At 33.1% G+C, this 16,948-nt stretch overlaps 1 protein-coding gene across 6 annotated transcripts in view; it reads right to left on the bottom strand.

The window, feature by feature from the left end:
* LOC6044944 (inositol 1,4,5-trisphosphate receptor) overlaps positions 1–16,948 on the bottom strand; it is an 89,373-nt gene that overhangs the window by 22,053 nt on the left and 50,372 nt on the right. For all 6 annotated transcript variants that reach the window (XM_038258829.1, XM_038258824.1, XM_038258828.1 and 3 more), the window contains exon 3: positions 2,822–3,272. In XM_038258829.1, coding sequence (XP_038114757.1) covers positions 2,822–2,922 — 101 coding nt within the window. In that variant the 5' untranslated portion in view covers positions 2,923–3,272. The remainder of the gene's footprint in view (positions 1–2,821; positions 3,273–16,948) is intronic.

Raw genomic sequence — 16,948 nt, forward strand, 5'->3', positions numbered from 1 at the left:
ATATTTTCTCAAAAAAAAAGTTATCAAACCATGTATAAAACATCACTAAGCTTGAGTTTCATTGGTTTCAGTACGTGAAGTCATTATTTGGTAATAAATATGTACTCCTGGAGAGATCCAAAGTTTGTTTACATTCGTAAGAAAAAAGTGTTCCGAATTTGTGGATTTCAAGGGTCAAAGTAATTCTTCAAAAACTTCATATTAAAGTTAAAATTTGCAGATGTTCGATACAGCATTCGAAAGATCGCAAGAAAAGCTTTCAAATGAAGGTAAAAGCGAATCATTAGGTTCAATAATCGATTTTCTATGATTTTTTGAACATTGGCCGATCTGGAAACCGTTCCGAATATGTGGGATGACTGTAAATTGAATAAAACAAAATTCCTTATTTTTTTTGTAAATAAAAAAAGTGTCTAAAAGTTGAGGAAATGTATACTTCCGCTTGAATTTCAGGAATTCCCGGGAAATTTACAAATTTCCCGGGAAACGAAAACTATTTTTTCGGGAAATCCCGGGATTTTTTTTAAATTCGATATCTCAGCAACTAATGGTCCGATTTTCAATATTAAAATATGAAACATTCGTGAAATTTTCCTATCTTTTCGAAAACAATGTTTTATTTTTTTAAATCTAGACTAACATTTCAAAATGGCCAAACATTTAATATTTTGCCCTTTTAAAATGTTAGTGCTGATTTAAAAATTTTGATAACATTTTTTTCGAAATGATAGGGAAATTCCACGAATGGTTCATATTTTACCTTTGAAAATCGGACCATTAGTTACTGAGATATCGACATTTGAAAATAGTGGGTTGTTTGGGGGAGTCTAAGTCTTTTTTAAATCATTGCATGGCATCATTGCATTTTTGATTTTGATAACATTTTTTTCGAAATGATAGGGAAATTCCACGAATGGTTCATATTTTACCTTTGAAAATCGGACCATTAGTTACTGAGATATCGACATTTGAAAATAGTGGGTTGTTTGGGGGAGTCTAAGTCTTTTTTAAATCATTGCATGGCATCATTGCATCATTGCAACTAAGGGCCGTATCAACAAAGTTCTAAAAAGCAAAAAAAAAAGTAAAAATTTCTCAGCTTTGTGGGGCAAAACATGTTCACTTATTTTAAAAAATGAATAACTGCGACTTTTTCAAAAAAAAAAAAAACCCGAAAAATGGCTTTAACTTGGAAACGGTGCACTTTATCAAAATTTCACTAGAGTACCGTATGTATTTTGACCGCACTTTGATTTTTTGAAAAAATCAGTATTGATTCATTTTACTCAGTCAAAAATTTTTTGCCCGTTCTGAAAATTTCTGAAAAGTTGATATTTGATGTCCCCTCAAGCATATCAGAAAATAAAAAATAGTTGTAGGTATGAATAAGGAATACACTGAAAAAAAAAATATACACGGTTAAAATTTTTTTTGGTGGTTTTTAATTTCACTTGTTGTCACTAAAACTTGATTTGCAAAAAAACTTTGCCGAAAACTCTATATGGATCAAAAAAATCCTTCAAAAGTTACAGATTTTTGAATTTTCATATATCATTTTGGTATGGACAGCTGCCAAATTTGTATTTATTATTTGGAAAATTATATGGTCAAACAAATGATGTAAAATGGCTACTTTGGGCATACCAAAGCACGAAAAAAGTTTTATCCGGATAGAAAAATACAAAAATTAAAATTAGAAAAAAGACCGATTCCGTAGAGAATTGCTCTTTCCAAAAATCAAAGAATATCAAGTATATAAACGTTAACCCTCTACTGCCCATTTTTTCATCGATTTTTTTTCTCGTATTTAGGAGGTCATTTTGAGCAACTTTTAAAAAACAATTCCCTAGTTTTTACCTTCGATTTTTTTTGATTTTATTTATTCTTTGTTTGATTTTTTTATTTTTTCTTGAAAAAAAGAAAAGAAAAATGATCATTTTATAAAATGTTTACTTTTTTGCACTTCGAAATCATCATCAAAATCTTGAATTATATTTTTTGTTTAATTTAAAACCTGAAAAAATATTTTGTTTTTAATTTTTCAAATCCAATTTGAGAAAAAAAATTAATTCAAACTACTTATAATGCTAGCGCCAAACCAAATTGGACTGGAAATAATAATATAGTTTTTAGCGTGATTAAATATAAAATTTCAAAATACTTTCTATAGGTAACGGCAAACCAATGAGTATAACTGAGAAATGGGATGGTTATTTTTTTTTGAAATGTCAATAAACAAATAAAAAGATAACTTTTCAATTGAATTAATTTAAAAACAAGATTTTTTCCATTTAAAATTAGTCCTTTGTTTCGTTTAAATTAAATTAGGCCGCTGCAAATATTTTTTGAAGTTTATGTTTCTGTTCAAAGTCGAGGGGGCAAAAAATAAATGAAAATTGAATTTACGAGCCATGGTTTCAACATTTCAATGAAAAAAGTGTTTTAAATATCTAAAATTTGACGAAAATTTTATTTTTTGCGATCAAAATAGTTTTTGAGGTGCAGCAGCTGTGCATTGGAATTTCATAAAAAATTCAAAATATTTTAAATCCGGGTCAAACATGCTAAATATGATTATGCATTGTATATTGTTTTCAGTTGATTTAATTTCTATTTTCAATTAAATTTTGAAATTTTTTGGATTTTTTTTTCCTTCTGACTTTTTGAACAAATATTGAAGGGTGGGGGGAGACATAAACTTTTAAAAATATTTGCAACGCCCTTAATGAGAATTAAAAATCAACGACTTGAAGAGAGACATCCTGAAGTGCTTAAAAAATTTACTCATAAATATTTACAATAAAAAAGAAGTTCCACTTACCCCAGAGTGCTCAGGAATCCGGAAATGCTTCCCTCCGAGTAGAGGGACACAATGTCCCCCAGGTGGAGAAAGCTGACCGATCCCATCGTGCTGTCGCCCATGTTTGCGACCTTTTCTTTTCACAATCAAAACAGAAGGAAAAAATCTCACAAAGAATAAACGGCACAATCAATCACTCGCAAAAAAAACCTTAACCTAGATCACAATTTCTGGCGGGGACAAAACACACACACACACCAACTATTGCGTCCTTTTCACTGAAAATCACGGCAAATTTTGCTGACTTGAGCATCCTCCCTCACACGAGAGGCCCTGGGAGTGGAGGCCGCCTGTTGGCACGATTGGCACGATTCGTGGCCAAACAATAACGCTGCCGGCAGCAGCGGCATCTTCAAGTGGCGATGACGCCGGGGACAGTGGCAACGCTGGCGTTGTCGCGGGAATAGTGCATCTGGAATAAAAAAAGGGAGAAAAAAACTATTGTTAGTGACGGAAGCAATAAACTATAGAGTGGAAGAGACCAAGTTTGCTACAGAGATATATGGGGGGTAGGGTAAAAGTTTCTCTTTCTGTCTGTATAATTATTTACCCTTACATAATTTCAAATTATGGGTTAAAACCATTGTTATTATTGTCTTTCTAATGAATAAGATTTAAAGTAAGAAATTTGAGTATAGTTTAAGAGGTTTATCCTCTAAACAGAAGGCAATAAAGAAAATTTCACTGGTTGTAGGAGAAAATAGCGGGGAGATGAGTTCCATAACACGGTGTCTACTTTGAATATTTATAAATATTATGAAATAAACTCAATCTGAATTCAGCATGGAAAACATGCTCTATGCACAAAAGTAAAAATTAAACCTGTGAAATGATGCATTTTTTTATTTACCTCCTTCCTCCTCTAAATTTCGCAAAACAATCATTGAGAAAAACAAGTTGCAGTTGGTTTGCAATCATCAATTTTCAAAAAAAAAGTTTTGACGAAAAAAAAAATAATAAAATTTAGCAGTGCTGAAAATTTACGAAGCAGAAATAGTAGTTTAAACAATGGTTTCATATTACTTTTTTTTTCAATTCCGAAAACACCATTTGAACAGAATTACAGGACAAATGTCCATTAGGGTGCTCAGAAAAAATGACCCCCAGCTCCACAAGCCGAAAACTGATCCCTAGGGTATTCTAAGCCTCTGTGCAAAATTTGAGCGAAATCGGTCAACATTAACCCAATAGTCTTAATCGTGTTTAGAGCCCCAAGATTAGTTAAATTTGAGTAGTCGATTGCAGGTCACATAATACCCTTTGTGTTTAGGGTTTTCTATACAGCCGCCATCTTTGCCGCCATCTTGAATGTCTTGCGTCTTTTTGAAAATTCCGCTTATCAACCTTTAAATTCGGATTCAACTGGATCGATTTAGTCTAATTCATACTTTGTTGATTTTGTTTTCTTTGTTTTCTTTCTTATCCCAAAATTACAATGTTATGCTTGCTTTCCTTAGTGGCAATACCGGATTAGGCCCTTTGGCCATGTCGGTTGGAGACCACTTCACTAAAATGCTAATAACTTTTTGGGGTTAACTCGGATCGTCTTGCACTCTTCTACAAAGTTGTTGGGCATTAAATTTCACATAAATATCTCACGTTTGGCAAACTTTGAACACTCGCAACGCCACCTACAGGGAGTATTACGAAACTGTGCCGTTTCTCCATACATTCACGGAGAAAAAAGAGTTCCCAAAATCGTGAACAAGCTTCCATGAAAATGGGAACCACGAACAAAGTGTTCAAATTTCATGGTACGTTTTTCAAAATCGTACCATGGGATTTGAACACTTTGTTCGAGGTTCCCATTTTCATGAACGCTTGTTCACGATTTTGGGAACTCTTTTTTCTCCGTGTTTTGACGATTTTTCCCATACAAACTTCATGCCCGAGTATCAATGGGTTAATGTTGACCGATTTCGCTCAAATTTTGCACAGAGGCTTAGAATACCCTAGGGAACAGTTTTCGGCTTGTGGAGCGAGGTTTTGAAACATTTGTCTATATTCTGGGCACCCTAATGTCCATGCATTAAGTCAATGAATCGTTAAAAAAAATGTTGAAAAGTGCTACGTTTCCGAACAAGTGCTGAAAAGTTCCACTTTTCAGTGCTGAAAAGTTGAACTTTTCATTATTTGTTTTGAAAAGGGTTACTATTCGATTCTGTTATTTTTATTAGAGAAAAGTAGGCTGTTTCGTCGTTCGAGAATAACAGGAAAAGTAAGAAGTTTCACGAAAATATTTTTCAACTTGTTCGGTCGTAAACGTGAGTAGTTGCCCTGCTGTGTGCACAACAGCAAACAGAAATTTATGCTACACGGCAGGGAGACTACTCACGTTTACGACCGAACAAAACTAATTTAAACATGTTAAAAATGTTTATAAACGCAGGGGAATGCATCTAATAGTAGCTTATGCAACACGTTACAAAAAGAGGATTTTTTCAGCACGAGTCGTACATTTATCCAACGAGGTTCACCGAGTTGGATAAATACGAAGAGTGCTGAAAAAAACAAGTTTTGCAACGAACATTTTTTGCAATTCCAAAAAACACACACTGAGTGAAATTTTAAGTCAAATTTTCATGTATTTTGTCAATAAATCGTTTAAATCAAAAAAATGCTGAAAAGTGTTACTTTTCGAAACAAGCGCTAAAAAGTTCAACTTTTCAGCACCCATTTGAGTGCTGAAAAGTAGAACTTTTTAGCATTTATTTTGAAACGTGTTGCTATTAGATTCTGTTATTTTTGGTACAGAAAAGTAGGCTATTTCGTCATTCAAGAATGACAGGAAAAGAGAGTAGTTTCACGACGGAATTGCAAAAAATTGCTTTTCAACTGATTGCACACAAAATTTTGTTAACATTTTGAAGTATTTTGATTATTTTGTCTCTTGTAATTTCTGACCGATTTTGAAGGGGGAGACAACTTATAACCTTTTGAATTACTCATTGGACAAATTTAAAAAATTGTTGTTATAATATTGTTATTATTTATAATGAAGTTTATTTTTTTATTTCTGGGATTATTTATTTGAAAATAATTTTCAGTTTTGAAAAAAAAAACATTTTTCATAAATTCATTGATAACGTTAATTCTTTTAACTATAGCATATATATTAGCGTGTCCCAAAAAAACACGAAGTCGAGGAATTCAATGTGCTCAGTTCTCAAATGATAGAAAATCATGTTAGAAACAACTCTCTCATACATGAAAACTTTCGGAAATATCGTTTACCACGTTCCCTGGGCATTTTTTTGAAAAAGTCAGTTTTTTCGACAATTTCACAAAATCTGCTTAGATAAAATGGAAAATTTTAAAATTTCAAATAACCTATACCATTAAATGATGGTCTGGGGTCCAATAAACAAGTTAATGTATCGATTTGGCCTTTTAAAACCTTGTTTTCACTTTCTCGGTAGCTTTTATGTCGAAAAATACGAGTTTTTGCTTTACTTTTTTTCAATCTTTTCCCTCGGTATTGAACACAAAAATTTCCTCATATGTGAGAATACATGCATCTTGTAGGAAATTTTCCGCCGAAGATTTTCGTCTAAGCAACTTTGAAGTTTCATCAACTCTGAGCTGAGATATTCCAGTTTTTGTGAAGAAAGAATATTGAATATTTGAAAATGTTGATATTAATCATCATTTGCATACAATATTAAGAATAATTTAAGCCTAATTTGAAGTGCGGCTGTATTGCATCTGTTTTTAAACATGATTGGTTCATCCTTCAATACTAAGGGCCACCTGGTGTTGTTTTCTCATGGCACACTACGTGCTAAATCAATGAATTATTTTTAGCAAATAACTCATATTTAGAGCATTTGCATTTAAACCAATCGATGCACGTTTGCTGTGTTTCCATGGATACAAATAAACAAATAACAAATATAAGGTTCAATTGTACGCATTTCCGTGATCTGAACCACAACGTAACGTTTACACTCCCTTCTTATAACTCCTGTTGATAAATCCGATGTTCAGGTAAATTAAAAATAACACTAAGTATTTGGAATTTATTCTATAGGGATCCATCCATTAATCACGTAGACATTTTTTTTAAATCTCAGCTCCCTCTCCTTCTCGTGGTCAATTGTCCATAAAAAAAACTTTTTTGTATGGAGCGTGGACAATTGCCAACCCCGTAAAATCGAACCATATATTTCGATGCCTCTGTGCTCTCTTGTACTTAGCTTACTGGTTTTCCTATCTAGTTAGCATAAGAGAGCACAGATGCATCGATTTGTTATTTGTTTATTTGTATCCATGGAAACACAGCAAACGTGCATCGATTGGTTTAAATGCAAAATGCTCTAAATATGAGTTATTTGCTAAAAATAATTCATTGATTTAGCACGTAGTGTGCCATGAGAAAACAACACCAGGTGGCCCTTAGTATTGAAGGATGAACCAATCATGTTTAAAAACAGATGCAATACAGTCGCACTTCAAATTAGGCTTAAATTATTCTTAATATTGTATGCAAATGATGATTAATATCAACATTTTCAAATATTCAATATTCTTTCTTCACAAAAACTGGAATATCTCAGCTCAGAGTTGATGAAACTTCAAAATTGCTTAGACGAAAATCTTCGGCGGAAAATTTCCTACAAGATGCATGTATTCTCACATATGAGGAAATTTTTGTGTTCAATACCGAGGAAAAGATTGAAAAAAGTAAAGCAAAAACTCGTATTTATCGACATAAAAGCTACCGGGAAAGTGGAAACAAGGTTTTAAAAGGCCAAATCGATACATTAACTTGTTTATTGGACCACAGACCATCATTTAACGGTATAGGCTATTTGAAATTTTAAAATTTTCCATTTTTCTCAGCAGATTTTGTGAAATTGTCGAAAAAACTGACTTTTGTCAAAAAAATGCCCAGGGAACGTGGTAAACGATTTTTCCGAAAGTTTTCATGTATGAGAGAGTTGTTTCTAACATGATTTTCTATCATTTGAGAACTGAGCACATTGAATTCCTCGACTTCGTGTTTTTTTGGGACACGCTAATATATATATATTTTTATTTCTGGGATAATTCATTACTGCAGGCGTTAATAATTAGAGTTCACGCGCGGTGATACGACCGCAACATAATGGTCGCATGACAACCGCAGAACAAATTTTTGGCTGTTCTCAAAGGTTGCCTTGAGTTTTCAGCTGATTTTTCGGAAAATATTCAAAACAAACCAAACCAGGTTGACAGCCAAATCAACGCAGAATTTCAGTTCAACTTGCTGATTTTTACACTGCGGTAGTTAGGCGGCAATAATCACCTGTCACTCACAGCGAAGGAGAAACGTGATTTTATCTCGCAATAAGCAATATTTAAAAATAATTTTAATTTTTGAAAAAAAAACATTTTTCATAAATTTATTGATAACTTGAATTCTTTTAACTGTAGCAAAACTGTAATAACGGTTTAAGCATTTTGGGTTACTTTTTGTTGAAAATGTTTACAAATAAGGCCTGAATATGTTTGTTGTTTTTTACGATAACGAGTGTGATGCAAATAATTATCCATTACTGAAACTTTCTTGTCACATTATTTATTCACGTTTTGACAATTTCATAACTACATAATTTCTAATTTGACCATGTCATTTTAAAATTGAATAATTCAAACTTAGGCCGTTGCAAAAAAAATATTCAAACTTATGTCACCCTTCCCTTTAAAATCGTCCCGAAATTTTTTAATTATTTCGTGAAATTTCCCGATCTTTTCGAAAACAATATTTTCGAATTTTGTTGAATCCAGACTAACATTTCAAAATGGCTTCATATTGAACTTTTGTCCCTTTCAAAAAATTGAATTGTTAGAACTTTTCGAAAACAATATTTTAAAATTTTTGGAATCAAGAAAAACATTTCAAAAGTGCTTAGTATTGAATGTTTGGCCTTTTGAATTGTTAGTCTTGCTTGAAAAATTTAAAAATATTGTTTTCGAATCGATCGAAAAATTTCAAGAATGTTTAATTTTTTAACATTGAATCGGACCATTAGTTGCTGCGGCATTAGAAAATGAAGAGTTGTTTGGGTTAGACTTAGAAAATATAAATTTTCCTCTTTTTTTTTCAAAAACAAATCTTTTCAGAAACGGTGACTATTTTCAAAATCGAGAAACTGCAAATATTTAATTGAAATCAAACTTTTGGTGGTTAAATCTTGAAAACGAAGCACTTTATCAAAATATCTGTAAAGATCTTTTCGATTGCAAATTTAAATTTGTACTAAAATGAGGTTAAAAAATGTATGAATAAAATTTATTTTTTTCCAAAAATCACTGTTCCAAAAAAATATAGATTGGTGTCAAAAAATTTGACTATGAGTAATTCTCGCTGAAAGTGGACCACTATTTACACAAGGTGCTCAAAAATCAAAAGCAATGTACTTTTCCAATAGCCCCCACCAAGTTATGAAAGAAACCATGTTTGGTTGGTTGAATTTGTCCTCACCACGGCGCCACGAAGCTAAAACATTTTTTTTTAATTGGTATTTTTTTGACTTAGGCGCGTTTACAAAATTGCCAATAACTTTGCAAAACTTCAACGAACCCTTGATGTTTAGGGGTGTTTTGGAAAGGAAATGAGCAGAGCTTTCGAATGCACTTGTCAGAAAAATACCGTTCCATACATTTTTTAGCCATAAAACAACAATGTATTTTAAAAAGTCATTTTTGAAGGCCGGCGCCCCGCTTTATCGAAAAACTGACAAATCCATTCGAAAGCTGAGACGATTTCACAAAAAGGACCAATAAATCTAAGGTGTATGTTCCTCCTATCTTTTTTAATCTTATTTTGATTCTGAGAGCGCAGCGCTCCGTTCGTATTTCGGGCGCCCAAAATGTTGCATTAGCTTGCCCCAATTTAAGGTTTTGTCAAACAATATAGGTGCTCACTTTTTAAATGATAGTTTATTATCCAAGGATCAAGATGCACTATCGATAATTGACCAATATTTTAGGTTTTGGGTTCTGCCAGGCAATTTAATGTCGAAAAGTTGTTTTTGTTTACTTTTTTTGTTGTTAAATGCTTATTTACAATTTGGTGGACATTTTTACAGTAAAACTAATAAATGTAGCATGTAGGTAATTTCACAACGAAAATTTTTCTAGAGGAGAAAAAAACGTAATTTCGATACTCCAACGCAAAGATATTTGAGTTTCAGTGAGAAAAAAAGTGCCAATTTTACAAATTTCCCAGAATTGACAAGCACGGCCTATTATTTACATGCGGCATATGTTTTGGAAGCCAAAGTATGGTTTCTTACAGTTATTTAGGTAGCTGAGTTCAGATCTGCAATCAAATTTCAGATAAACAGTGAAATTTCGAGCCACACCCAAAAGTTATTTGCGGTAATATGCTGTAATTTTAATCGCTAGTGAATTCGGTCATATTTCATCTTTTGCTCACCTTTAATAGATATTTTACTCACGGATTTTTTTATGAAGAATGTTTTTTTCAAGTTCTGATTGTTTTGAGAATGTCAGAAAACCTCGTTTTGTGATTTGACTGGTTTCAATGTAAACTTAAAAATAAATGAAAACTTTAGATTTTTAAGGATTTTTTTTTATGATTTCCATAACTTTGCAAGGAATAGAAAAATCGCTCCCAATCATTTTCACTACATGCAAATAACATTTAGGCGTAGCTCAAATATCACTGTTCACTGTTTACATGAAATTTGATTGCAAATCCGAATTCAGCGACGTAAATAACTATGAGAAACCATACTTTGGGTTCCAAAACATATGCCGCATGTAAATAATAGTTCGTGCTGGTTAATTCTGGGAAATTTGTAAAATTGGCACTTTTTTTCTCACTGAAACTCAAATATCTTTGCGTTGGAGTATCGAAATTACGTTTTCTCCTCTAGAAAAATGTTCGTGGTGAAATTTCCTACATGCTACATTCATTAGTTTTACTGTAAAAATGTACAAATTGTAAATAAGCATTTAACAACAACAAAAGTAAACAAAAACAACTTTTCGACATTAAATTGCCTGGCAGAACCCAAAACCTAAAATATTGGTCAATTATCGATAGTGCATCTTGATCCTTGGATAATAAACTATCATTTAAAAAGTGAGCACCTATATTGTTTGACAAAACCTTAAATTGGGGCAAGCTAATGCAACATTTTGGGCGCCCGAAATACGAACGGAGCGCTGCGCTCTCAGAATCAAAATAAGATTAAAAAAGATAGGAGGAACATACACCTTAGATTTATTGGTCCTTTTTGTGAAATCGTCTCAGCTTTCGAATGGATTTGTCAGTTTTTCGATAAAGCGGGGCGCCGACCTTCAAAAATGACTTTTTAAAATACATTGTTGTTTTATGGCTAAAAAATGTATGGAACGGTATTTTTCTGACAAGTGCATTCAGCTCTGCTCATTTCCTTTCCAAAACACCCCTAAACATCAAGGGTTCGTTGAAGTTTTGCAAAGTTATTGGCAATTTTGTAAACGCGCCTAAGTCAAAAAATTACCAATTAAAAAAAATGTTTTAGCTTCGTGGCGCCGTGGTGAGGACAAATTCAACCAACCAAACATGGTTTCTTTCATAACTTGGTGGGGGCTATTGGAAAAGTACATTGCTTTTGATTTTTGAGCACCTTGTGTAAATAGTGGTCCACTTTCAGCGAGAATTACTCTATACTTCTCTACGGTTCAAAATTTGCGGGTTTTGGTCCCCTAAAACATATCCAAAACATCCCGATCAGACGGTAATAACTAATTTCATGCCATTTCAATAACAAATACTGTTAAAATAATATAAAGTGTTATGGAATCTTCTTGAAAAATCAATTTTTGCGTAAGGGTTAAATAACAGTTTATGTAATCATAACAAAATTTGTTATTGGTCTGATGTTGGTTGAAAGCCAAAACAACTTAGGAATAACATTTTTGGTTATGGAAGAATACCGCCAACTGTTATTGGGATGATCGGATTTGTTTGAAGAATAACTTAAAATGTTGTTATTACAATAACAATTCAATAACAAAAAAATCATAACGACGAATAACAAATCTTGTTATTAATAACATAAAATGTTATTGGCCTAATATTTTTAAATATCAAAAAAAATTATTCCCAAGTTATTTCCGTCTGCTCGGGATTAAAAAAATACCATTTTGGGAAATTGAGTTTATGTGGAAAAAAGTTCAATAAAAAAATCGACAATATTTTTTGGCGTGTGCCTATTTTTTTCTGAATAGCTTATTTGGTCATTGGTCACCCAAATAAAAAATACAGATAAAATCCATTTCCGGTTGTGGCATTTGATCAAAGTAGATAAACGAAAAACAAAGCAATAAAGTGTGGGTGTGTGTGTGTGTTAATTGTTGACAAATTTGGCAAATATCAAGCGAGTGAAACGATTTAATGAAATTTTCGATAGTAATTTCATTTTTTATCTCTTTGCATTGACATCTTTGATAGAATAGTTTAATTCTCTTACCACCAATTTTTACCGATAATATGGAAAAGATTTATTAAAATGCTGATATTTTAATTTATTAAAAATCACAATGACTATTTAAAATTACTGTTTTCTGAAATTCATATTTTAAAAATTACTTGTTTTTGATCAAAAAATGAAAATAATTATAATCTAATTCAGGTTTCTTTTTTGACGATTCGACACCCTGCCGGCGTCATCTCGCGCCAAGGCAAACATTGGAAAATCTGTGTGCTACTCGTCGTTTTTGGTGGGGCCCGATCTGGGGCAGGGCCGGGAAAATTCGCGGGCTGGAGGACGTCCTCTATAGCAACACTAAGTAGGGTGGGTGTGCGCGGTCTTTGTATTCACTGAGTGAACGGCACTTTGTACATCATGGGTGGCTTTTCTCGGAGGATTTTTTTTTTGCGAGCAGATGATGACAGTGCCGGTGGCAAATGGGTTGGGTTTTCTTTGAGCGTGAAATTATTTGGAATATTTAGTCGCCGAAAAGTCAATAAGTTGGGGTTGGTGAACTATGGCAGTTTTCTGATAGAGGAATTTTATTCATGAGACGCTGTTCTAAAGGGAAAATTCCAAGCATTGTCTCTTTCTGTGTTGCCAGTAATGACTAAAGTTGAAGGGGATCTCCCCGGGGCAAGCAATTTGCTTGAAAAGAAATGGGTAATTTGTGCATCTGAAGTGGAAAAAAAATGTCTATGGCTGGCGGCTGACAGGGGCGGAAAATTTAGAAATTTTTCCTTGGCCATTATGAAGTGCTTTAGACTCCTTTAGATTCCTTCTGCTGTGATTCTGGCTTTAGCAAGATGTTTGGAGGACTGGAAAGGGCCGTGGGCAATGGAAAGCCACAGAAAAAAGCGACTTTAATGGGGGTTTCCGGCGTACGCAAGGAATGGAATGTTATGGATTGAAAAACCTCCGGATGATGAGTTGGAACATAGCGTAAACCATGGAAAATTGTGTACGTTGAGGAAAAAAATAGGCTGACCTTCATGGAAAGCCAAACGAAATTTACAGGTTTTTTTTTCTCTCGCTGACTTAGCTCGTGACATTTTGATGAAATGTTGTAATGTAGCCTGCAGGGAGGATTCAGGAAAATGTGTCTTATGGAAAAAGATTACACATTTAGTTAAATTTATTTTGAAATATTTTAAGTTATAAGAAACTGTATAAATAAATAAAATTTGAAAATAAGGTGTTTTGGCAACACTGCCAAAAAATCAATTAAATCTATGTTCTCAGTTTGCCTTAGTTAGTATCATGTTCTAACGCCAAATCTGCACCATAAGAATCATACAGAGAGGTGTCACTTCTCCGGAAAACCGCGAACTATTTCGTAGGTAGATTGTTATTTTAACACTTTGTCAGAGGGGGTTGACCCAGTTTGTTAAGCTCTACCAGGGAACCAGTAGAGAAGCCGATAAAGCCACCACCCTGTTTGGTTTTAGTGGTAAACCACTTCGTTGCCCCCGTGGGACGATTCTGGAAAGTTTACCTTTCCCAGGTTCAATTTGGATGAGGGCAAAAATGATATGAAATTTAGCATTTTTTTTATTGCAATCCAATAACCGCTGAAGCTCGAATCCAAGCAGAGATGTTTATTTTTGCAATCATTACCATTATCACCCGTTTTTTTCTGTTTGCACACAATAATCGTTCCGGTGCGGTTGAGGGTTTCGGCATGGGTTAACCCTTGATTGTAATTTTTTTTCATTTGAAGATTGATTTGTAAAAAATAAAACATTGATTTTATTGTAATAAATTTGTGATTTTTAAAAAACATATTATGTCAGAATATATTTTAATTTTCCAAATTAAGGGTTAATCGCAATATGTTTTGGAACCTTGGGGCCAGATTGTATTTCATGGCAACCCAAGGCGAGACGGGTGGGAGGCTGACTGTATGGAATAAACGTAAAGTATAAACCAAAATGAGCATATTTAATTCAGCGCGCAAATGAAGCCAGCTGGAAGATAACGCGTAGCGTACCATTTATCGGAGCAGATTTTCGAACCAGCTAGGGTGCGTACCCGGAAGAGATGGCAACCGGTGAAAGGAGAGCACATTTTATGCGTCGCGGTTGTTAAATTCCTCGTGTACTTAGGAATAATAATGATGATGTCTTCATTAACTTTAAAACAGCTGTTTCATTTTACAACAGGTAATAGGGATAAAGCATGATTTTCCACAATTTTATGTTGATGTGCTTTTATTTCGAACCTGCTCATTTCTTTTTTATTCTGAATAGATAACTTTTTAATTAATTGAAATTGTGAATCATAATATTCTAAGATTTAAAAGACAAAACTTGGTCAAAACAAAGACAAATAATGCGTCCATCCCGGGAATTCCCGGGACAAAAATGCCGGGATTTTTCCAAAACCGAAAATTTCCGAATCCCGGGATTTTTGATAATTTGTCCCGGGAATTCCCGAAATTGATTTTTTGTAGAAATACATTAATAATTTAATACATAATAATCGATAAGAATTTGAAAGAATTAAAAATTTTATTCGCCACGTATCAGCATCAATTTGGCTTATTAGTGAAAATTGTTGAAATTTGAGTTTACAGATTTACAAAATTCCTAGTGCTTTAAATGTATTTTATTTATCTTTCAATTTTTTAAAATTCTACATTTTTGAATATTAATCATTTTAAAAATTGGAAAAAAATATTAAACTATTCAGACTTTATACCCAGTTTCCCCCAGTTGGCCAAAGCAGAACAAAAAACAAAATTTATTAAATCCACTTGAAAGATAATCACTCCTGAAAGTTTCATGAAGATATTTCATTATTAAACTGAGTAAGAGACGATTCATGCACAAAATTTTGCCATGCGCAAAGCAAACTGTCAAACTTTGTGAACATTTTTTTCTCAAGATAGGATGGACCAAATTTGCTAAAATTGGGGAGAAGACTCACAAGACCTCCCGTGTCATGACGATGCCCGATTTTTGAATTTTGCATATTTGAAAAATGCAAGAATCAAAAGCTCTCTAGCTTCTTATTTAAAAATAAACTTTTTTGAAAATCGGCCTTCGTCAGGCACACGGAACCAGTTTAACGAGTGTCCACCAAAATTATGAGCCGATTTGGTCAAAGCAGTGTTGAGATATCGTGGCACCCATTTTTTTAAACTGCCAACATTAAATTGTTGTATCTCGGCAATGGTACAACCAAAAGTTTTCATTTTTTTTTTGTTGATAGATGATAATATATATTTTAATGTCTTGAAAATAGATTTAAAAAAGGTTTAAATGTGTTCTCATACCAACCTCTGACATTTATGCCGATTTACATTTATGATTTATGATTTATATTTATGTAAAAGCTGTCGTCTATGTTTAGATTGAATTGTAGATTATCACCAATTAATATAATTGAGCTGATTCTATGATTTTAGGTTTGAAAACATAACAACTATAATAAAAATATAGATTTTATGACTGTTTAAAAAAATCCAGGGATCCCAGGAATTCCCGGGACTATTATATCTGCTTTTCAAAAGGTATCCACTTCAACATAAAAGTTTTCTTCTCTTCATGTAATCACTCTCCTTTTAAAAAGAACAAAGATTTGAATTTTTAATTTGCCTTGCATGAAATATTAAGCGCCTCGCGCGTCACCTGCAATTTGCGCTAGTCTTTCTGATTAATGCACCGACACGGCGAGAAAAATCCTCCCCTTTTTACCCAGCTCACCATTGTGAGAAAACTTGGCTCCTCAAACAACGGAAAGTTCGCTGATAACATATGGCAAACTGTGTGTGTATGTGTGGCGAATTAATAATTGATGTATTGATTGTAGAATCGACTGAGGGAATGAAAAAGTTCAGGTTTTATTTAAAAAAAGAAGAATTATTTAAGAGTTTTAACTTTTTCAAATCATATTACGTTCAAGGGAAAAGAAACGCCCACTACAATTACTCACCAATTAAAAATCAATTTCCTGGTTCATCTTGAAGAACAACAACAAAAAAAACAGCACAACACACACTCCCATGAAACCTAACCACCGCGATCAATTGGCTTCGGAAACTGGAATCGCATAATAACAAGCTCGTGCCATCCGAGCTGGTAAATATACTAACAGCCCAGGAAAGCAACAATGTTTAGAGAAGAGGCAAAGGACGGAACAAACACTCGTGCAAAGCTTGTTTACTATACACCGGGTGGCATCTAACTCTTTTCAATGATTCGAGTTAAATTTGGAAAGGTCCAAAATTTTATCAACTTTTCAAACGTTTTTTTAATACTTTTTTTTAATTTGCACTTCAAATATTTTTAAACTGATGAAAAAATCAAATTAACCTTTCCCGGGCAGACGGTAATAACAAAATTAATAATATTTCAATAACAAATCCTGTTAAAATAACAAAAAGTGTTATTATTTTATCCTGAAGTTCAACTTCAAGAAGAAAAAATAATAACAGTTTCTGATAAAATAACAAAATTTGGTATTGAAGTGATATTACATTGAAAATGTTTAATAACACGCTAATAAGAGGAAATGTTATACATTTCAAAAACTCTCCTAATAACAAAATTTGTTATTCGTTCGGTATACTGACTTAGAAATAAAATTACCATAAATCGCACAAATGGAAAAGTTT

The sequence above is a fragment of the Culex quinquefasciatus genome, chromosome 3, assembly GCF_015732765.1.
Source record: "Culex quinquefasciatus strain JHB chromosome 3, VPISU_Cqui_1.0_pri_paternal, whole genome shotgun sequence".
NCBI lineage: Eukaryota > Metazoa > Arthropoda > Insecta > Diptera > Culicidae > Culex > Culex quinquefasciatus.